This window comes from Rissa tridactyla, chromosome 6, assembly GCF_028500815.1.
Source record: "Rissa tridactyla isolate bRisTri1 chromosome 6, bRisTri1.patW.cur.20221130, whole genome shotgun sequence".
Lineage (NCBI taxonomy): Eukaryota > Metazoa > Chordata > Aves > Charadriiformes > Laridae > Rissa > Rissa tridactyla.
This window is the reverse complement of record NC_071471.1, coordinates 73538426-73561897: the sequence shown is the minus strand read 5'-3', so window position 1 is coordinate 73561897 and position 23472 is coordinate 73538426. Positions and strand designations below refer to the sequence as shown.

At 42.6% G+C, this 23472-nt stretch overlaps 1 protein-coding gene across 2 annotated transcripts in view; it reads right to left on the bottom strand.

Moving 5' to 3' along the window:
- Positions 1 to 23472, bottom strand: part of INPP5A (inositol polyphosphate-5-phosphatase A) — a 236049-nt gene that overhangs the window by 61891 nt on the left and 150686 nt on the right. For both annotated transcript variants that reach the window (XM_054204457.1, XM_054204458.1), the window contains exon 9: positions 11199 to 11283. In XM_054204457.1, the coding sequence (XP_054060432.1) occupies positions 11199 to 11283 (85 nt within the window). The remainder of the gene's footprint in view (positions 1 to 11198; positions 11284 to 23472) is intronic.

Below are 23472 nucleotides of genomic sequence, written 5' to 3'. Positions count from 1 at the left end.
TAAATACCTTTTTTACCCTGAAAGTCTGAAGGAAAGCCCTTCCTCTCCACTAGAAAAGCGGGACATGGAGTACGAGTTTCCAGCGGAGCTGAACAAAGCAGAGCAGCTTTCCAGCCGCGGCAGGGCCATAAAGCATCATTGTGGTGTGGCGACGGAGCGATGCTGTGTCTTGCGGCTCACACACAAACCAGTCTGTCCTGTGGGAAGATGCCGTATTAACTGTGCCTCCATGAAAGGAGACGCAGAAGCCGTCTTTTACTCAGAAAGCTCTTGTACCATTGCTGCATACAAAAACCCAAGCCATATGAATCTGAATATTTTTATCTGTCACTACACAACAGTTTACATAAGGTGGCCTTAACTATAAAGGAAACAGAAGTGATCAAAGATTTGAATCACACGCCGAACGATTTAATGCAACAGCAAACTGCTGTCTCTACACAAAGGTGTTGGCTGCCTGACTCACATACATGGCCTAGCACAAAAAGGCAATCTGTCCATGCTCCATACGTACTACTGCATTCACCATTAGGCAGTGGGAAGGAGGTGCCACCGTTCACTTTACAGTAAAGACAGCGCGTTTTCTTCTGCCAACGCTAACTATGTGTCCAAATCTAAATAAAAATAATGTTTTCCTTTTTTCACAAAATATCAATCTTGGTTCCTTAGTGTACATTTCTCCCACTTCTGAGAATGACTATTTTCAGGTAAAAATATGTTAAACACATTTTTAAAATGTTTTAACGTAGCTGCACACACACACAGAGATTTTGTGTATTCAGTTCACCAACTCTTACTGCATTTCTGACTCCAGCTCTACAACAAAACTTGCCACAGGAGCTCCTGTGTACAGTACAGGGGCAGATATGATCCTGTTCCTTCATTTTCAGATGGATATCAAATTCTTTCTCAATTTTGTTTTTGATAAGCAAGCAAAATATCAATCTGTACTACATGGTGTGTTTTTGAAAAGACTCTTTCTAGGCTTCTATTTCTGACAATGAAAACAGGTATAGGCTTTTGATATACTGCTGCAAATACGCAGAGTGCAAACTTTTTTTCCCCTCTTCTATTTTACACCATCAATGGGTGCCTTTCAAATGCCAGTGCATAATTCGTCCATAGATGTTAACATTTTGTATCATGGTAACAAACAGAATAAAGCGAAATGTAAAAAGAATACATTTTTCCATGTACATGTATTTCTTCTAAAATGACATAATTCTTAGATGAAGAAAAAAATATTTTATAGCATCTACCCCAGTGATATTTTGCCTCAGATGAACTGACGAGTTTCTACACTAGATATAAGCAGAAAAAAAATTAAGAGGTGGCTTTAGTTACATATTTATTGCAGGCTTTCACTATGCATTATGATACTCTATTTAATTATTCCAATTACACCTGCTTTTATAAAAATATTTACAAATCCTTCCATGACTTAAAACAATCGGTTGCTAACGCCCACAGACAAGCACACAACAAAGTGCTTCCTGTACTCGGTCTCAAATGCTCCACGTTACAGGTGCAAGAGCCTGAGCGCTGTCAAAGTTTTGGCAAACAAATGTCAGGATCTGTTTCTTAATGAGTAGGTCACCAGGCAGAAATTAACCTGGGACCCCGTTAGACAGGTGAGCACTGTTAAACTTGGGAAGGCTGCAGTGGATACCTGGGATCGGGCATTACTATCTTATTAACTGGAACCTGCTGTCAAGACAATTCTTCTATGTGCATTTGAATAAAGTCTCAGCCTCTTGAACCAGCCAGCCCGAGGGAAGCCGCAAGGTCTCCCTCCAGGTGATTTTGGCTGCTTTCTCAGGAGCACTGCTCCTGGTGCCAACAGGTACCCACGAGCCCTCTATGGAAGACGCAGGTGCCCCAGGAGCTTCCCTCTTCCCCCCGCCTTAGTGCACAGGACAAATCTCTGCCCTCAGTCTGTCCCTCCAGGCCGCCCCACAGGTGGGTAGATATTTCCCTGGCAGCAAGCAGCCAGCAGCGAGGAGAGGAGGGCCTGGCCCCCGTGCTCCCGTCACCCGTCAGCGAGGTGGCGGGTGGCAGGTGTGGCAGGGCCAGCGCCGGCCGGGCTGCGCGGAGACGGGCGCTGCTGGCACCGCTGTCACTGCCGCCAGCTGAGCCTCCCAGCTGCCAGTCGCTGCCACGAGGCGTAAAACATACACTCTGAACAGTCACAGCAGCAGAGCTGAGCTTATAGACTGCATTATTAATTAGTTTAATGATGCTCAGTCCTATTAGAAAGCACAAGATAATTGTATTTAATTTGTGTACGTTTTAATTACGGCCCAAGCAGTGCCAAATCTGATCAACGTATCATCTTTTCTGTTCTGCTCTGTAACTGTGTTTGTATTAATTTGCATCTGAAACAGGAGGAGCTGCTAAACCCTGCTGGGAATAGAGTTCCTTTTAGTTTTTAAACAGCGTCATCTTTCACATCGTGATGCTGTGCGGGACCTCTGCCTGCTGATAACAGTGTCATCTTTTCCTGTAGCCACAAATTAAAAGCAGGTTTACGACCACATGCTACTAGACCCTCCAGGGCCCCAGAGAGGCAGCCAGAGAACAATTCATTCACTCATCTCTCCCCTTATCCATGATGGAAGTAGAAACAATTGCATCATTTAATTTACTATTGCAACGAGGATATGGCTCATTGGCCCCTCGTTGTTTTGAAGATGGATTTAATTAACCTCCTATGAATCTTGCCAATAAGCGTGGCAGCATCAGTATGGAACGGAAGATGTCAAAAAATCAGCTGCGGGGACGGGTAATGAGTGTTTCTCAAGGTAGCTCTGCCGAGAGGGCTTAAGGCTACACAGTTTTGGCCCCTGCAGAAAGCTAAGGAACGCACTGAGTTAATACGCTGCTGACTTACCTCTGGGAATCTGAGCTCAGGTTTGACTTAAGACTACTGAGAAAAAGAGAGGTAATTGAATAATTCCTAATAGCCACATATATCTTTAATGCAGAAGCCATTTGCAATCACTGGAAAATAAATAATTGCAATTAACTGCACTGTTAAGTAAATATACAGTCCCTTGGGGAAGCAATCTGCATGCTTTTATAAGCCTGGCTACAATATGAAACTCATCACTATGTCTATGAGAGTAATTTATAATGAACATTTAGCAGGTGCCTCAGATGGGTTCCTGCAATTTACATTCATTAATAAAACTGTCCTTATTAGACCTGAAGTTTTATGCATTTTAATTTAATAAATCGTTATTACATTTTCATTTTACACAGGATTTTGTTTCCAACGTTTCCTAGAATCAGTTTAGCTTGTAAAGAAAGTTAAAATCTTTATGAGACAAAGTTATTTACAATGCACTATTTGAGAAGATAAAACCAATTATGCACATTTCTAACTGGAATGAAAACATGATCTGAAGCTTGTAAACTATTAAGAATAATTTATTCCATGGTATGCAGGTTTATCCCAGAAATAAAGCAATGCCATTCTTCTTTTATAAGGATGGCTTAATATCACTTTACTGAAGGAAGAAGCGAACCCCACTGCAGTTTTAAACTACCGGCCACTATGGAGCAAAAGAACACACGAACTGGAGAACAGGAGAAAGAACGAACAAATCCTTTCACAGGTGTAAAAAAGAGCTCTTTTGCATGATCTGTAGCACTTTATTAGAAGCTTTCCTTTCTAACTATTTAAAGATTTAATTAGGACATAACGAGGTTTTGATAGTCCTGGTTTTGTCAACATTCAGTCAAGCTTTAATTAATTTGCTACTTTTTTAAGAAGGGGCCTGCTACCGGCCCATTTGCACACCTGTGCCTCTTGATTTTGTCCTGCTGCCACAGGAAGGCCACAATTAACTGTTCTTCAATGCAGCAATCGGCTGAAAGACACGTACCTCATCTCAGAAATTTTAGAAAATTTTAAAAATTCTAGAAATTTCTGAGTTTGTGGGTTTTGGGTGGCTGTGAGTCAGGTTTTGAGCGGCTTACGGGCACAACCGCAATGTTAAAACACGTGTGTGAAACGGCACTGTTGTTGATCTAAAAAATGCATTAAACTGCTTCCGTTCTGGCAGAAGAGGAAGGACAGAGGATTAGACTTACAAATGTTGATGTAAGCCTAGAATAGGTAGAGACAGGTTTTTTACCTGTTGACAGTTTTCACTGCATCAGTATTTTCAACCCTTCCAACTACATTCAACAACTCACCACTCCTGAGCAGCAAGGTTTGAGATCAGCCTCAAAACATGCACAAATCACCTGAAAATGTGTATTTATTGCTATGTATCTACTCTGGCATCACACAATAGGCTATGAAACGTGTACAAGACGCGAGTTTCACCTCTTGCAGATTTTGGGTCTCTAAAGGAGAATAAAATAATCTAACTACATGCTCAAAAACCAGACTGGTACATAGATGTTTAAGTTACTCTTCACAATTGTAACTATTAGTAATTTCACATCAGTAATTCTTGACCACATTCTTTCTCGTACTCTTATAATCTAGAAAAAAGGTTATTTTTCCATACATGTTTTCCTTATTTTTTTAAAGACATTTCAATATTTGTTAAATAAGAACAGGAGAAGAGCAGAGCTGCAGACCTTTCTGTTCTCCGTATCCCAACCAGCAAATGGAGAGATGGGGCGGAGACCTGGGACGAGAAGGGAGCGAGTGAGCTAGAGAAAAGACTGGGAGAACACAGCCACAGGTAAGACAAATGTCTGAAAGAGAAACAAAAGGTATTTTTCCATGGCCCCAAAGGCAGAGAGCAGATACCAATTGAGGACTGGGATAAGATGGCACCCAGGCACGCAGTGGTGGCTGAGGGAACCCTTACCCAGGCAGTTAATCCAACGTTACTGGATTCTTTTCAGTGGTGCCCAGTGACAGGACAAGAGGCACTGGGCACAAACGGAAATGCAGGAGACTCCCTCTGAACATGAGAAACACTTTTTTTCTCTGAGGATGACCAAGCACTGGCACAGGTTGCCCAGAGAGGTTGTGGAGTCTCCAGCTTCAGGGATATTCGAAACTGAACGGGTCACGGCCCAGTACCACTCGCTCCAGGTGACTCTGCTCGAGCAGGGGGTTGGACTGCGTCTCGAGAGGCTCCTTCCAAACCAAACCACCCGCATTCTATGATTAGGTCTGTTTGAAATGCAAGTATGGTATGAACCAGCATTAGCAGGCAGGTTCATAGTCCTAGTTAGAAGAGTAAAACCAACTCAGTGATTTCCAACCGTTATTCAAGACCTAAGAACTTGAAAGAGCATGTGTCCTAAGCACGGGTTTCCAATACATTTTCTTTTTCTGAAAATGCCTTCTAGTTTCCCCTGCCACAGATTTGAAACATCAGCTATTTCGTAAATACTGCGGCCAACACAGTCCCTGTGTAATCTTCGTGATCATTAATGTTGTTTTCTTTTAGCAGTGTTTCCCTGCAAGTGCCTTACTATGCTGAAATGGTTTCAAAGAACGCAATTTGCATAATCCCCACTTTAAACATTTTCCAATTTAATAATTTTCCAATTGTAATCACATTTTCTGCCATACTAAAAGCAATGGTATTTGTGGTCACAAACCCCCACATCACCGTATTATTTCTAATTATTGTAATAGATTATGTTTATAAGGGAAAAAACATGAAATTTGTAGTTATGGAAATTATAAAATGCTTAAAATACTAAGTATCAATATGATATGGAAAGATGTGGAAAGAAAAATGTTTCTAAATTTTTGTTTTAATTTATGAAACTGCTGAGGAAAATATACAGTTATAGCTAGAAGAAATTTAAGTTTGTTTGCTGAAAATAATCTTAATATAAAGTGTGTTAAAGAGAGCAATAGTCCAAAGATATAGACCACAATTTAAAAATACTTCAGTGCTTCAGATGCCACGTTTTGCTGTCTGGAACTACTGTCACACAGCAGGTGGTTCACTTATCCTGCACCGAGGAATTCGGCAGGACCTACACGAGCTGACCACTTGGCTATGAATTAAATGGATACAGCTCAGATCTTAAATGTATACTTATGCATATAGACATCTGCTCATCATCACTCTCTAGAAAAGACAACAATGTCTAGTTCGGTTTTGGACTGGGAGGCAGAACTGCGTATGCCCACGACTATATACACTTACTTCTTTATGCCACGTCAGTATTTTTAATACAATTAAACATTACTAATTTCTCCTGAATGCTCACTTGTGAAAGCAAAAGAAGTCAGAATTTTAAAAAAAGAAATGACTGCTGTGTTTGTAATGAGCCTGTGCAATTCTTACATTTACTTTTCCTGATGTATTCAAAGCATCTTCTCAAATAAAACTTGGTTGAAAAACACACACACATGCGCGTTTGCTGGCTGGAGTTTGCAAAGATCCTAGTTACTGCACAAAACACAAGACTCCATAATGAAATGAGTTCCACTTAAAATACCTCTCCAGATTTGAGGAAGATCTAAATCAATTACTTAGCTTTACCAGCTTTTTTTTTGAACAGAAGGTGTTTGTTCGAAAGAGCGAGTGAGCTCTTAGAGGAAGAGGTCTGTGCTCCGCGGGTGAGCACCTCACGGCACTACCAGGCAGCGCTCCTTCAACTTCTGCGGGCACAAGCACACTGGATAAAAAGATACGATGCCACCACTGTCCTTTTCAAAATGAAAGACAATATTGTGCCAAGACTGTACCATCAAATGAAAATTCTGTGAGTCGCTGTAGCATCAGCAATATGGCAGGAGCTAAAAACTCATGCTAGAATGAAGTTGTTCCTATTTTACTAGACAATATAAAGGCAAAGGGCCAGAGGTGGCAGACAGGCACAATGCGAGTGAATGACGGAGCTAGATATGCAACTCCTTTATGAATAGTTATTACCTTTTCAAAAACATTTAATCAGCATTTCCAGTTATGGCTTGTCAAATGTCTGCTTGGCAGAAGTCTAGAAAGCAAATACCTTGTACTGTAATGTAACCCATTAAGTAGACAGGGCAGGTGTACAAGCACGGATTCCGGGTTTTAAGATGGGGACTTTGCTTCTCATTCTGCAGATGGAGCCTGAAAGCTTTTCGTAGGCCAAAATGACTGGTATCTCGAAACAGCATTTCTGTTGCTACCTTTATAAATGTTCATGTATGATACACTTTACCACTCTCCAGCTTACCAAGTCACTATCAACCCTCACAAAATGTCCTTTAGTGAGGGAAAAATGAAAACTGTCTTTTCTGGATACAAGTGAAGGTTACGGTTTACCTGGAGCAAATGGATTCTGTGATTAATATGACTTTCTCCTAAAGACCTACGGTTTGCACACTGAACTTTACATTCCTAAGTCGCAATTCTTGGAATTGAGGAGCACACAATTATCCTTCCTCTTTTCTTGGAAGTACAAGGAACTTTGAGAGACTTTTGAATCATCAATCTCAGCCAGAAATAGGTTTTTATTCCAAAATAAGCCTACTTTATTAAGCCTGATTGTACCTGCTCCTAAGATGGAAAAACGGTATTAGGAAGATTTACAGAGAAGAGTTTCAGTGGATAACTAGTTTGTTTTTTTCAACATGAAAAGACAGTAATTCTCAAAGATTAATACAGACTGTTACTACGGCCAGCTGACAGCAAAAATACTCTTCCTTGGTCTAGACCCACCTAACACTTAAATGGTGATTTAAATAAAGCAAGACTAGTGAACCGACTCGCTGAGACAGAAGCGACAGAAGGAGAAGCATTCCGTATGTTTATGTGGAGGCAAAGAGTCTCTGGGGGCTCTAGCCTGTCCCAAGGAGAGGGTGGCATCAAGGATGGCGTACGAGATCTCGCAGCCAAAGCCGAGATGGGGTGTCACTGCCCGAGACCTGGCAAAGAGTCGCCGATGTCCTCGATGCCGGGCACACACCCAGGCACACAAATGTCTGAGACTTCGGGAAAAAAACTCGTGGTTCCTCTCATGCGCCCTGTATTTTGAATCACACATCGGCCAAAGAAAACTGGACTAAACTGGAACCTTATCATTGGCCCTTTCCAGGCTGAGGACAGCTTTAAAATGCTTTAAATGGATGAGCGGTAGGTATTTCTCTGAACATCATCATGCCAAGCTACAAATTATGCTCAATCCATAATTCAAATCTACTGTAAAACAATTGTATTTGCTGTGCTTGTTATGCTACAGACGTCCTATTTCTTTCTTGCCAGTTTATCCCTCCAGACAACGCGCTTGTTAACGCACACATGGATCTCAGAATTGCCAGAGGCCTTTACCTGTTTTATTGATTCCCCCCCACCCCCCGCCCCCGATTACGCCAACAACAGTAAAGCAGATTTCCCTAGCGAGGAAATCAATACGGCTTTAGATTAAGATTCCCATAAAATGATTAATAAACTATATGTTAATGATTTATTGTCTATTAATTATGAATTAATAAGCACAACATTTTGGGCATCTGATTTACCACACTGCACTTCAGTGTCTGGACTCCACATTTGAAACAGCTCTCAGATTCTCCCTTTCCACGGCTTAATTGAGAAATCCTTTAGAAAGATACTTTATTCTTTGTGTTTGGTGTAAGCACAGCCTACATTTCTGCAACACACGTATCGCTCCCAGCACTTAGTGTCCAAGCATTTAGCACACTGGGGCACTCAAAAGGTCAGCAAGAAAAGCAGAGATAAATTTAGTAATATATACGAAGATGACAGGTCAACGGATTAACCCTTAAAATTCCTAGGATTCACTACACTGCTGAATAGTCGCAATAATGGTTAACAGCAGTTTGCACAGGCACGCATTGAAAAGACGGAGGGGCCCAGGGTGTCTCCTGGAGGTGAGGTGCCTGCGTGACACGGGCTGGCGCAGCGTTGGAGAAGGCAGAGAAGGGATCGCCTTGGGCCGTTTGTGCTCCTGCTCCGCCACTCCCGGCTGTGCCCGGCCTCCGCCACGGCATCTGCCCTCTGCCAGCCGTGGAGAATGGCAGAGGTGAGAAACACCATTTTTAACTAGTTTGTGAAGTGATCCGGGACTGGATCTGTATCTTACGTACAGCCAAACCATTAGGTCCTATCCAGAATGCTTCCTGCCAGAGGTGGCCTGCAACTCCGCCCTTCCAAAGTATGCTTTAGAGACTGGTCTCTCTCCCAGGAGCCTGGACTGTACTGTCAAAGCAGAGCGCTGTATGCTTACTGTTGATTCATTCATGACTGCTGCAGTGCTAAGATGCTGTCAAAGACACACTGCCTGTACTACCGCTTCTGTGCAGTAAACTCCATCAGACAACCATTTCTTAAATCTTCTGGATCTTCTGACATGCTGGTTTACAAACTGTACCAAAACAAACTTAATATGACTTTAACTGTGCATATGTAAATTACACGTGGAAGTTTCTAGATCAACTTTAATTATGTTTAATTACTGTTGCTAAGTAGCTGGGTGAAGTTCTGGTTAATGGGGTATGCTACTTCTCGAAAAAAGCAACAGAAAATACGCATTATTCTCACGCTTTGTACAGCCACGCAAGCACACACCTTACCTAGCAAGAACGGGTAAGTGAATTTGATTCATCTTCAGATTACACCTTGTGTGCTCATATGCAACACATATGCATACCATATGCAATGATATGCAACAGCATTAACTGACACGAGTGTTCACGAGTGTACGACTGTGTCAGGACCAGGAATCACCCGACCCCTTACTGCCTGTCGTGCAGTTCAGCATCATCTATGGTTAGTGACGTTGTTTTGTTAGAAGTGGATCGCTTTGAAACTCACAGACATAAATGTACGAATCTTATTCTGTTGGAAATAAAGAAAGCATTCTCTGCAGTTTCAATCCTGCAGACCGCTAGGCAGTTAGTAAGTTAGGAAAAACTTACAGCGCCCTTCATCAATAGTGGGTGTAGGAGAGAATTCTGCTGCAGCACGATTGATAGAGGAGGTGTTCTCAGACAGAAGCGTTCTCAATAACACTATCGCATTGCTAATGAATAAAAACCAAACAGGCATAATATTTCAAAACCAAGTAATCTGTAAGCATTAGTGATAACTATGGTAACAGCAGTGTAGCAGAGCAGGATTCAGTCCTCAACATATGGGGCTGTGTATTCTGAAGCAGTGACTTGAACTGCATTTCAATTCTGCCTTTAGGTGGCTGGTTAAATGACTGCAATGTATGAAGGATTCCGAGAAGGAAGTTATTAGCTACATACGCAGTGCTGTAATGTCAAACTCCTGTTTTTCACCAGGTGAAGGACTGATGATTGGGTAAGGAAGAACTGCACCGCACCGAATGACGGGCAGCCAGCCTTGGGCACACAGGCCACTCGCTTCCCGCTGCTTGATTTACAAAATAAAAGCTTTTGGTTTAGAAGATCCATGCCTATCCTCAAGGACACCAAAAAGACACTACAGCATCTCTGAGAATTAAAGTGTGAAAACCATGAGATTAAACTGGATTTCAACCTGGATGTTATTTCTGACCCCGTGTTACCTGGAGCTGAGCTTTAGCAGTAAAGCCAAGGTAACCTCAACTCATGATGAAAAGGGTTTACTGCGTTCTTTTTGGGTTTATACAAACTTCCAGTCACCCGTCCACGCTGAGATGCTACTGCCACAAAGGCTTGCACAACCGTCTGCTTGTACTTTTAAAGTGTGGAGTTCTATTACAGACATTTAGGAAATGTCTCTCCTTTTTTCCCCACAGTGTAGAAATATGAACCAGCACTTACTTCGCTTGCAGTAAACAATTGTGAGATTCACTGTGAGCTACAAACGTATGGCAAAGTCACAAATGTACAACAGAAATGTGGGATCCCGTGCTGAAGCCCGAAGAGATTTCAAAGAAGGAATCTGCCTGCCAAAGGAAGAGACTCCTGCGCGCAGTGGGAAGGCTCCAGGGCTCGGCTGGGTGCCCACGTTTCCTCCCTTCCACAGCCGGGACCGTGCGCAGGTGGCGTGGGCTCTGCAGCCGATACTCACTTTACACTCTGCTACTGAGAAGTGCAGCGGGTCAGCTGCGTTTTTCTTCATTGCTTCCGCAGATTCACAACAGTGATTTTTAGTTACCTGTCAGATGTTCCTGTTGGAAGTATTCCTAGGCAAGTCTGATGTCGATATTAAGATTAGTTCGTTAGGTCGCTTTTAGCTTTTGCACAGGAAAAAACATTTGAGCAATAAAACCTGGTAGGGTCTACAACAGAAGAAAAAGAAAAGTCCTACCTCTACTACTGCTTTGGCATCCAGTCTAAAGTTGAAATCTCCAAAGACAAAATACGAAACTTTCTCAAACCGCTGATCTATAATTCTGGAAAAAAAAAACAAAACAAAGCAAACCTGTCATTCAGCTTTCTGCATATGCGAGGATGCACAAATACACGTAGCTTATCTTCCAAGCACAATCTCAGAAATAATTACTGGAACGATCAAAACTACCGGTTTATACTGGAACAATATATTAACCATGTTTTTGGGCTGATTTTCTTTGCTTAGGCAATTCTAACTCCAGCCCCAGTAGAATAATGCATTTGATTTCCCCTGCCTGGCTGGAGGAGCGCTGTGGAGGAAAGCAAGTTTGCAGCAGTTGGTGCAAGTAACGCAGAACCAGCACTTGGGCACCACAGAAATCCTGGGGGCGTCACAGAGGTACCCCGCGCCTTTGGAACTTGGAGTGTAAGGCTTTGGGCTGGGCAGCTAAGGATTAGGAGCCCCAAATTAGTGGTGAGTTCAGAATATGTCTACCTTCCAGTTCACTTATCTGTAAGATTGCGATCGTAACGTTTTCCAGTGTTTGTTGTACTCCAAGAACTACATGAGAAGTGACGCGTTAGGGCTAAACATTCATCATCACAGCCGGTAGAGACTGACGCGCGAGGTGTGTCCTGGCTCAGTTACAGTCCTCTGAAAGACGGCTCTCTTTTTCGGTCTAAGCAGATGTTCACTGGGGTTGCCGCTAACACCTAAAAGGTGATCTTTCCAGATGGGGAGTAAAGACTGACTTTTTTCTCAAGCCTTTGCTCAGTACTAAACAGGGAGATGAGGCATTACTGTTCAACTTTCAAATCTTGTATTATTAAAGATTGTTATTACATTATTAGCTTACCTATTATTAACAATTTTCTGGTACTCCTAACAATGTGCAATTTTACATGCTTCCAGAGATCCTGGCATTTGGAAATCCACTGATTCACGCTTAATTTCAAAACAGGAATCAATACAATTAATTTCCTATCAGTTGCTGAGGAAGGTGTGAAATACCTGAAATGCAACTGCTACAGCTACAGAGAGCATACACAGACACAATGCACAAACACTGCAACGGTATATTAGAGGTACAATGGATAAGAAATAAGGAACAAACGCAAGGCAATACACCCTGGACATTCTGGGCACATAGAAACACGCAAGCGTGACGGTGCCAGAAACCCCAGCCGAGCCGGAGGCAGGGACCCTCCCAGACAGGGAAGGGGTTGTAACGTAATGCACAGTACGTGGGCTTCTTCCTGAACAACACTGCCCGGCAAGGGGCCATCCATTTCACACGGCTTTAAAAGTTTTAATACTTTACATCCGTTTAGACTTTTCAAAGCTATAAAGAAAGATACGTTGGATTTACGGTGAGGTACTGCTTCTGCTCTTAAAAACATCTCACATTTTTAGTCAACAGTAATCTATTACGTAAGGAATATTATTCTATTGAAAAATTAATGTGCATTGGACCTAAGGTAGTGATCATTTGAAGCAAAATCTCTTGCAAAGGCTTATCCTTTTCTGGTACGAAAATCTGCAAATCCCCCATTCAGCTGACAAATTATTGCAGGTACTGTTAATAAATACTGTCTACTGTCAGCTCCCAGCAAGCACTGAGAAAAACCTGTCACTCTTGACCTGTACATAACATTAGTTTGATTAGTGCCCTCATGGCACACGAAAGGAAAATGAGAACTTAAAAGTTAAACCATTTACATTACCACAATTTGCTAACACTATCATTGCAAAATCTGATATGCAACTTATGTATAAGAAAAACTGATCTTGCTTTGCCAACTTTCCTGATTCATATCTTAGTCTTGGCTTTGCTCATTGCCATTTACTGCTGACAAAGAAATGACAGATATTGCAGGAATGACATCAAGGTCTAGAGAAGGCCTCTTAAAACAAATTGATATTATGAGAATGATGCCCTGATTGTATTATGCAAAGACGGATTTTCCAAATAAACAGACTGTTCCAAAAATAGCCATTTAAAATGTCTCCTAACTGATGAGCAAAACAGCTGATTAGTCTGCTTCTGATCAATTAATTAGAATTCCGTCATTTCATAGTTTTGCACATTACCTGATTTAAACATGATTTGCATACAAATCAATGTCAGCTTTAAAACTGATCATTTTAACCAGTTGTTCCCTTGTAGTTTGTCCCGTTGCACATTTTAGAAGGAGCGTCTCATGGCAGACTCAAGTAAAACAGTGTCCACGTTACCTCTCCGGTCTGATGCTTTAGGTGGCTTCTGACATTTCTCCTTTCCACAGGTGGGGAAATTTAGGTGTACACTAAAAATCACCAGCAGTGGTACAGCAAGGGATATACGCATTTATGTACTTATTAAATGATATTTTATGCTTTATACGCTTTAAATGACTCAATACATGTATGTAACCTACTGTCCTTGCCATTGGAACTTATTATTAGTTCAAGAGTTCCCAAATCCTGGAATTATTTCAGCAGTTTGGTACTCCGATAGCTCTATTCTGGTGCCTACGATTGCACTGAATCAATGCATCAACGGCACAAGAACGAACCTTCTTGACTGTGCTCTTCGAATCCAACTACGAGTTAGCAAAGGAGATGGCAATGAAGAAGAGCGCAGCAGTATTTCCTCTCCCAGGAACATGCAGGAAAAGCATCCCACACGGGGGGACGCCAGCGCTGGGAAACACAGGAGCCGCCAGCACCGAGGAGACACAGAGCGAAGGTGTTGGGACTGGAGCAAGAGCTAAACAAAAGTGTTCCAGTCCTCTCATTTCGGCACACCAAGCCACCAGTACATACAGTCCATCACATGTACAAGTAAATGAGAAGTCAGAAGACAATTTCTTTTTAAACAAGCGCTTGCAAATGAATTAGGAAGGCTTCAAAAATCTGCGTTCTTCTACTTTGCTATTTGTTTCTATTACAATGCCCTTCCTTTAACCATGAATAAAATAATCCTTTAAAAATGTTGCCATGAATCAGTCAATGGAATGATGAATCTGAATCATATAAAAAAGAAAGCAGCCAACCTGTGTCGCCAGCATTAATCTTACGGTTTTAGTGGGAAGACCTAATGCCATTGCCTTTAACTTGTACTTGCCGACCACCACATTATCCCGAAGGGCTTCAACACACTTTAAGACTCCATTCTTTCCTGTACAACTTTTCTAAACGGCTTGTGACAAAATAGGTGACTCAGGCAAAAACTTCATGACTGTAAAGAAGCTACAAATATTTCACTTGACAAGTCTATGCAAGAGCAAACAAAAGACCATCAACGCCTCAACTGGCTGTGCTGCTGGCTGTCACCTACACAGGGCCATCAAGAGCTGATGGGCAACCAGGATGTACCCAACACGTGAATGCAAATGAAAGAGAAAACTTCTAAAACAGATCATAGCCCTTCCTCTCTAGAAAGAGAAGTCTTCCCTTTGACAAGGTTGGAAGAACACACTGACTCTTCTAATCCTTTGGTCTTGCTCCAGAAGGTATTGCTTAGGAGAAAAGAGGTCACTTGCACTCAGAACGTACCAAGGAAACGTCTTTTACTTCTGTGCATTTTGGAAATAACAAATTTAATATGGCAAATAAGGATCACTGGAAAAAATGCACGCTTATGGGTTTATTGATGACATTGTTAAACTTTAAAGCACACAAATATAAATGCCATAGATGATTTCTCTTCCACTAGTTCCACAAACACAGATCTTCACAGTTGGAACACATTACTTTAATTATTTTGCCAGTCTCACACTAATTCTACATTTTTAACTGATGGCTCTACATGGAAAGTCCTCTGGACTGGTTGGGTTATTCTCTGTTTCTTTTCAAATTTTTTTGTATTTTCAGAAGAGGCAGGCCACAAACAGTTTTTGAAACAGAGCTGAACGGCTTCTTAGACATGACAGCACAGCAAACGAAGGAAACACTCACGCAACTCTAACTTTTAAGTAAAGTTTACAGTCAAAATTACTCACATGCTTAAATGTTTTGATGAGTCAGATCTATGGTTCACACTTTTTTTAAAGGAGTAAACTTCACTGGCAAGGGTGCAAGCTGCTGTTAAATTACTATAGCTATTTTTTTGCTGCAAAATAAATATGTGTAATTCTTATTTTGGTCTGACAACTGCAGGTTGCCTCACACTGGGTATCAGCTACTGCTCTACAACCCCCGAAAGAAGCTACTGTGTCTGCGCTGGCAATGTTCTTGCTCTGCTGCGTCGCAGGGAAATGACATCAACCCCTCAGTGCTTTTTAGCATGGCAGTGCCCCGACACATTTTCTCAAAGACCTATGACAAAAACTGTCTGTTATTCTGGGTGCAGCAAGAGAATTACGGGAAACCTCCAAAACCCTCCAAGCGATGATGCTGAACAGCTTTCGCCTGACCCATCCCGGCGACAGGAGTGTTGCCCAGCCCCGAGCAGGGACCGGCTGGACCCGCGCGGCAGCCAAACCTAGGAGAGGTCAAACAGATGCCACAGGAGAAGCAAATGCTCAGGGTTTGGTTTTGGAGCCCGGGACACCTCAAATTACTTTGATGCAAAGACAGACCTCTGGGTCTGGATGGCAGCGTCAGCTGAGTGGATTGGGACGAGTCAGGCTTTTCAAAGCCATTTAGGAGATCTGGATGTCATACTCCTACCAAGCCGAGGTTCCTCTTCTCCTCGATACTACTAGAAATCTGTGTCTAATTATTAATTTTAGTCTCCACACAGAACACCAAAGGGAATCGCTTAGCGCAACCTTAAAATGAACAATTCTGTGTTACCAGAATCACTGAAATCCTTTGGTTATTTACTTAAAAGTACTCAGTAGTTACAATTAAAGTTACTTTACGAAATGCACCCTCTTTTATAAAAGCTATATGGTGTACTGTGCATATGTTTCAAAGCACTGAAATTCAGCCAGAAAACAACAGGGCAATCAGAAACATGACCGACTTTCTCTTGCTTTCATACTTGTCCCCCTCCCATACTGTCACAAGAAAGGAGAAGGGAAGGAAGCGGCTAAATATCAGCAGCTTGGTCATGGAAGAGAGCAGCTGAACATGATTCAGTGTGACAAGAGGCACTGTGATTTGGCTAAACCATTTCTCAGGGCACTTTGTAAGGAGGATCAGCAGCATTATTCCTTTAATAGCCATGTCTAATGCAATAGCCAGCTGGGTTTTGTCCCGGACCAAGGTATCAGCATCAGGTCAGAAGGTAACATTCTGTTTACACGATTATTTCCTAAAGCACTTATCTTCTCCTCGGTGTGAAAGTTGACTTTTCTGTTTGTAAGGAGGCCTAAAGAATTGAGGGAATGGGAAAAATTAGCTACACTGAGCTGGAGCTGAATGGCATTAAGTGGGAGGTCTGAGAACGGCTGCCGCGGCGCTCAGCAGGACACCTTATTAGCCGCGTCATCGCAGTTCATTCAGGCAAGCCATACCAGTGTCACCAGCATTCCCACACAAAGACAAAGTTCTTCACACAGTCTATAAACATGCCTGCCCGGCCAATTCATCCTAACTTGACACGGCTGAAAAGAGGGGCTCGAGGGGTTTTTTTGTTTTTTTTTTTTTTTTTTTTTTTAAACACAACAATAACATAACAAAACAAAACAAAAAACCTGCAGCTCTGCCAAGCAGGCTGAATGGAGGAGAAGGAGGGACTCTGTCACGTTTCTCGGGAAGAAACAATCCAGAGGTCAAGCCATATTTTATTCAGTAAGCAAATTTTTATAATAACTAAATGTGTTTAAGCTAAATATCAGCTAATATGAGCACTTCCATATTTCTTGTACAACTTCTGGGGTAAGAAATTATCTTTCCACAATCTCTTTGTTTTTGCACATTATCCACGCAGAGGAAAAGCAGAAAAAGCTGCTTTTACAGAGAACATGCGATGCCTATATAAAATGTCCTTTCCTAAATAAAGAATAGGAAAATCACAACGAACTACGCGGAGAAGGGAGGACAGCTCGGGCTCGTTTCCCAGGTTAAGCTGCTGATCCTCCGCATTGCTGACCGAAGCAGGGCGCTGAACCACAGGTTCTGCTTTGATCTGAATCTGATAAAAGTAACGCTGGCTGTGTCTCTGAACCTTGTCACATCCCCGCCGATGGGCGAAGTGTTGGGGGAACACTGGGGAGATGGAGCCTGCAGGGCCATCGGGCGCCACGCGGGAGCTGGGACGGGCAGCCCCCACAGCCCCATACGCACCCGCGTGCCGAGGGCGGCTGGGTTGTACTGGTGGCCACGGTTGCGAAGGGAAAGCTCAACTGACGCTTTCTTGAATGGGAGGATCTTACTCCAAAGAGGAATGTTTAGAAAGGGGCTAAAAAAAAAAAAAGCAGAAGGTGACTTGACCATCCCCTCGGCGGGAGCCAAGAGCTAGTCTGGAGGTAGCCAGAAGGTTATAGACACTCTCCTTGCCAGAGACCTATAATGGCAGAGGTGATAACAACTCCCGCAGTGAATTCTGGTGGAAAGCCAAGGAACGATGACAGTGAAAACTGTCTTCCACCACAGCCACGTTAAGGAACTGAAGATCAAGAGAATGGAAATGTTCGACTTTGGCTTACACAAAACTTGATACAGGATTGCTGCATCGCCTTTCAGTTTTCTGCTGCTCCTATCTATCCTCATTACTTTTTCCTTTATAAGTTTTAGTCAAAGAGATCAGCCTGCACACCTGCACCTGGAGAACTGGTCTGTGGCAGATCCACCTCCAGCAGAGGTGTCAAAGAAAGCTCTGAATCACAGAATGGTTTGGGTGGGAAGGGACCTTAAAGATCATCCAGCTCCAGCCCCCTGCCCTGGGCAGGGACACCTCCCACCAGCCCAGGTTGCTCCAAGCCCCGTCCAACCTGGCCTTGAACCCCTCCAGGGACGGGGCATTGATAACTTCCCTGGAGCAGGACCCCGTGACCTCTTCTGCCCATTGCCTCCCTCCTGCAGCACAGCCAGCACTCAGCTCGCACCATTTTGCCTTCTCAGATACATATTTAGAGACAAATTCAGAAAAATCCCCATCAATTCTGAATAAAGGTTACCCGGTGACTGTCTAAGTGTGCTTCAAAAGAAGAGATGTAAGTGCCTTCATTGGCATGCCTGAGGTGTTGTAGGACTGTCATTAAAAAGATAAAGTTTATCATATTTTTGTGCCTTGTTCTTTCTGATATAATAGCTAAAACCTATTAATAACACCAAAACATCTCAAAAGGTCAAGCAGCACAGAGCAAGATGAAGGGAATCGTCAAGAAGCTTAGGCAATCATCTTAGCACTCAAGACATTTGCCAGGGCTGTTTAACTAATATGTGGCGTTCACTTTTAATTTCAATATAGTGCCATTTGGGCAAAAATGTTGTATTTTTTAATTAATTACAATGTCAGCAGCTATTAAGATTAAAAGAAAGACCACATCAATAATAAATACTTAATCCAAAGAAAGGATTACAAGAAGAGCAATAAAAATCAATTTTTAGAGCTGGAAAATTGTGACTTTTTCCTCACTTGACTGGTATTTTCATTATATTGACAAAACCATGATCTTACCTGACACTGACATTCGCCTAATGAAATAGCAGCCATGTATAATGATGTAAGTACTTGTCAATTTTGCTACAGGAGAATACAATGCTACGGCACTGCTGTTATGTTACAAAGACATTTTCTTGCACTTCATCTGATGTAAGAGAAAAACAACAAGAAGAAACCAGAGAAATTGCACGTCTTTTTGAATCTTCCTTTACTTCATCATGGAAGATTAAAATTCTTCCACGTCACTTCTGGAACTGCTGAGTGTTGGGAACACTTGGCCATAGGCAGGCAGCAGAAAGCTGCCGTATGGATTCGCAGAGAGACAGAGGCGTTGCAGTTCCTGCCTACTGTCCTGCAGGGCTGGGGTGTGGGGGAGTAAAGCAAAAATCCTGTGTCTGCCCAGTGTTAAAAGTGCACATGACAAGCCAGAAAATAACCAGGATACACAGCAATGGCATACTGATGATCCATTAACTCTTTAAGCCTGGGAAAAGTGGGTTTTGTGACAAATCTAGAAAAATTCAGAAGAGAGACACTGTGTGCCCTAAAGAGTTCATCAGAGGGAACAGCAGCAGAATGGTTCAGAAATCTTGCCAGACTTGCAAGAAACACCTTTCCCAGTCCGACCCGATGGCTGGTGGCCTGGGCGAAGGGGGCAGCGGAGGGTGGCAGGACAGTGGCCAGGCCAGCCCCGGGGCGCTGCAGGCGACAGGAACCCGCATGCTCCCATCGGCTTCCCGGGGGACGCGCTCGGCTCACAGGGACACTGAACTGAAAACAAACCCAACAGCTTCTAGAAAAGGGTAACGCAAATAAATGACTAGAAACACAGAAAGACTTCACTCGCAAAGGATTAAAAAGTGCTTGGTGTTGAGAAAAGCTAATTAGCAACAAATTTTACATACCCAATTGTTAGCTTGGGCATCCACCCCTTTGAAGATCGCACTACAGTGGACTACGGAGCTACAAGCGGAAACAGGCGAGGGGTGACGTGACAGAAACATTTGAAGTGCTAAAGAGAAGGGAAAAAACCCTTTCTCTGAAAACAGCACACCGATTAAAAAAATCAGAGCTGTCAACATTAGGTTTGAACAAAGATGATTCTGGTGGGTATAGAGACAGCAGGACCATTTTCCTTGTTGGAGTGAGAACCGGAATCATCTCAGCTGCATGGTAACCCCTGCACCGACAGGAGACAGACAATGCTTTCGTGAAAGGGGAAGCAGTTCCACCATTTACCCATCAGCCCACGAAGAACGTCTGCCGAGCCCCTCTACAACCACTCCAGCGCTGGTACAGGCAGACAAGTGGCTAAAAACGCGGCACCCTGCACCTGGTTATTCACCTGTTCAGGAGAGTACGTGTCTTTCCAGCACACAGAACGCGAGACTCAAAGACAAGCACCTCCTCGCACAGCGCCCCTGCCTTCCCCTGGCAGTGAAAATGCTGAAAGACGGTTACTCCCCCAGCGCCCACGGCCTCAAAGGGAAGCAGAATGGAGCTCTTTCAACTGTTTCTCTGTTTTATAACTCTCAGCTCATAGCATCATCTTACAGCGAGCACTGTAAATAAAATCACAATAGTAATTTATTTTCATTTCTCTGCAAATGAATAAAAATTGGATCAACAGCCCATACAGATTCTTCTTAATTGAATCACAGCTATCCTGGAAGATTATAGGCTATACGATAGAACATTTCCAAAGACACAAACCACAACAAATGCTGATGTGAGTGTCACCTTTAGCTGGACACTAATGACTGCTCTTTATCTAGCTCCAGACTCTCTAAGGAACAAATTACAGTAAAAAGAGAAATACAACTCAATGAGAAGGTGACGCACTCCGTACGTTCTCATATAGAGCCATTTTCAGAGCAAAATCAAGCAGGCAACAAGTTATTTGCAGCCATTTCTTTTTTAAGAGGCACTCTCTCTTTTCTTCAATTGTCCGTGTTTAATTACACACGTTCTCCCGGGAGCGGTATATTTTTACCACGCATCCACTCCCGCCTGTCGTTACACCAGTTCTGTTCTACGACAAAGGCACGGCAGCGACTGAGGCAGCTCCAGAGCACCCGCCACTGCAAAATGGGCAGAGAGAGGCAAAGCCCTGAGGAGGGACGAGGGGGTGTCAGCACGCGGTGACAGCGGCCCCGGCTCCGGGGCCGACGTGGCAGCCCCTTGCTGTGACCCACACCGGGGTCGCCTCGGGGGAACCCCCAGGAGACCTCAGCGCGTTTGCTGTCAGCATTTCTTCCGAGAGCGCCCCGATTCCACCCACGTCAGGCAGCCAAAGTGAAGAGTGATTTAGTGTCTCCACGCTATTTTTTTTTAAGCGACACCTTTCTGTGTGACACCTGCAAGTTCTTAAAGTCCTGGATCTTGGATTGCTGATTCTCCAGTCAGATCTTTGCTTCCGCACCTGCTGTCCTCTCTGCAGACTTCTTTTTATTGTGAGAGAAAAATCAGATCTTTTATTTACAATTTGAATAACAAATGCCACAAATTTATTAATAACCTGTTCAGTTATTAATGCCAAAAAGAAAAAAATAAAAGAGCCCCAAGTACTGAAAATAACAGAATAAGGGCAAAATTATCATCATGTATATTTTCCAGTATAATGCACAAAAGCATGAAATTATTTTTCTTCTAAAAATATAACCTAAATAAAAATTCAAAATGTGTTTCTGTAATCAGGAAGGACATACGAGTTAAATTTTGCATCAAACATGCAAAAGCTGGAGCCAGCAGAAAACCAAGAAGCAAAGAAAAAGTGTCTTTGACCGTATCTGACAGGTTGAAAGTAACAAGACAATTTTGCTGGATTTACCCTTTAAAGAGCATATTATACAAACACGCTAATTTTGAGAGCACTTAACCTTAGTTTAAGGGGGGAATGACTGAATATTAATGAGATGAGCCTCGGGGTGTTTAATGAAAAGCTGTCTTTTTGAATGCGATCTGGGGTTTTAAACCTTTGTTAGAAGACATTTGGACGGGAGGTTTATTTGCCCTGGGAGCGCGTTCTATTTGAATACACTGAAATTTCACTAAACGTTTGAAGGCACATGATTACAGAGAATTTTCACGTGGTGTTAAAATCACTGCTGCAAAAAAAATAAGTAAAATAAAAAAAAAAAAAAAAAAAGATTTCCCCCCCCCCCAAAAGCGAGCTACTCCTAGGATCTTCTCAAATGACCCAGATCTTTAGAGCGAAGTTTTCCTTTGCCTAGAAACTAAGTGGCTTTTCTTTTGCTCATTCAGCTGCTAGTTCTGGGAAAAGCCCAAAGAGAAACATTTAGATTGGAGGGGTCTTTGAGAAGATGTGACAGTTGACTGATGAGCATCCATAAAATGACAAAGAATAGTTGTGTGGAGCCGGTGCATCACATCGCCTCTCCCTGGGAAACTAATTGCTCTGAATTGTTAATAGTAACATTATTTTTCTGGCAATCATTTCTTTTGAATACCCAAAATGAGCATGAAACAGCTCCTTTGACCGGACATAAAAGTTAAATGTCCCAATGTTGATCAAATTAACTTCAGCTATGTGACAATGGACTATATTTGTGAGAAAATAATGAAGGGCACAAAGGGGAGCTTTATGCCAAGATTTCACAGTTGTAATGTAAAAATGTTTCTGTTGAACTAGGCCAGGGAACATTTCAATAGGAAAACAGAAGAGCACTGTCACTTTCTTTTAAAAAAACCACATTCATTTTATGGATCTGAATGCTCTAGATAATTTCAGGAAGTTTAAATGGCTGGCACACCGAGGCCCGCGGGATCAGGCTAACATCTCACGTCCTTCTCCTTCGCAAACTCTCCTCTCGGGCTCGTACAGACCCTGTCCTACAGCTCCGGCTTGCTCCAGCCAGGCTGCTACACCCAGCAGACCTGCTCCCCAGCAAGCCTCTAAAGGACATGACTAATATGCCACCCGGATTAATTAGTGAGACACATGCACAAGCACTAGTTACAGCAGATGCATGAGTGACTAAACTAACGCGTCAACTACATGTCCCTTCTTACTCTCATGTATAGCGCAAACCCTCCAACTTTAGAAAACACAAAAATGCAAGTATTATGCAAATAGGGCTAACTGTACGTGGGAATTACCCAAAACGGGCCTGGAAGAATTTTTTTGCCCCACAAAATATAAAGCAGGTGTTCTTATTCTCATTTATAAAGCAAATTCAGTTTTGACTGTATTTGTGTCCATCTGGAACACGGAAATTCACTTCTGGGAATTTAGTTTGGGTTTACATTAACACTGACAAAGACTCATCACACACGCCAATTTTCTACATAGACACTGTATATGTATTTGTAAATATACAAGCAAATATTTGTTTAACACCAGTGTAATTCCACTCTCTTAAGCCTTTAAAGAGTCTAACACCACGTTCTCTTCACACTTGCAAAATGGCAAATGCTAACGACAATCTGGCAGCACGTACCAGCCAGCTGTCTTTAAAAGCATTCTTCTCGCTACGTAATTCATTTTTATCATCATTAAAGCTAAATCACTTCAGAACACCATTGTACGATTAAACCTTTCTACTCCCAAAACATTTTATTATGATTATTAATAGATTCCCTCAGAAGAAAACTTCTAGCGCAACTTTGAATCGCTCGCTTGACACTTTTTCCTTTGTTTTTTCCCCTCAAACTCCTCCGCTTCTCAGCAATTAGAGATGTGGTGCAGCTTTG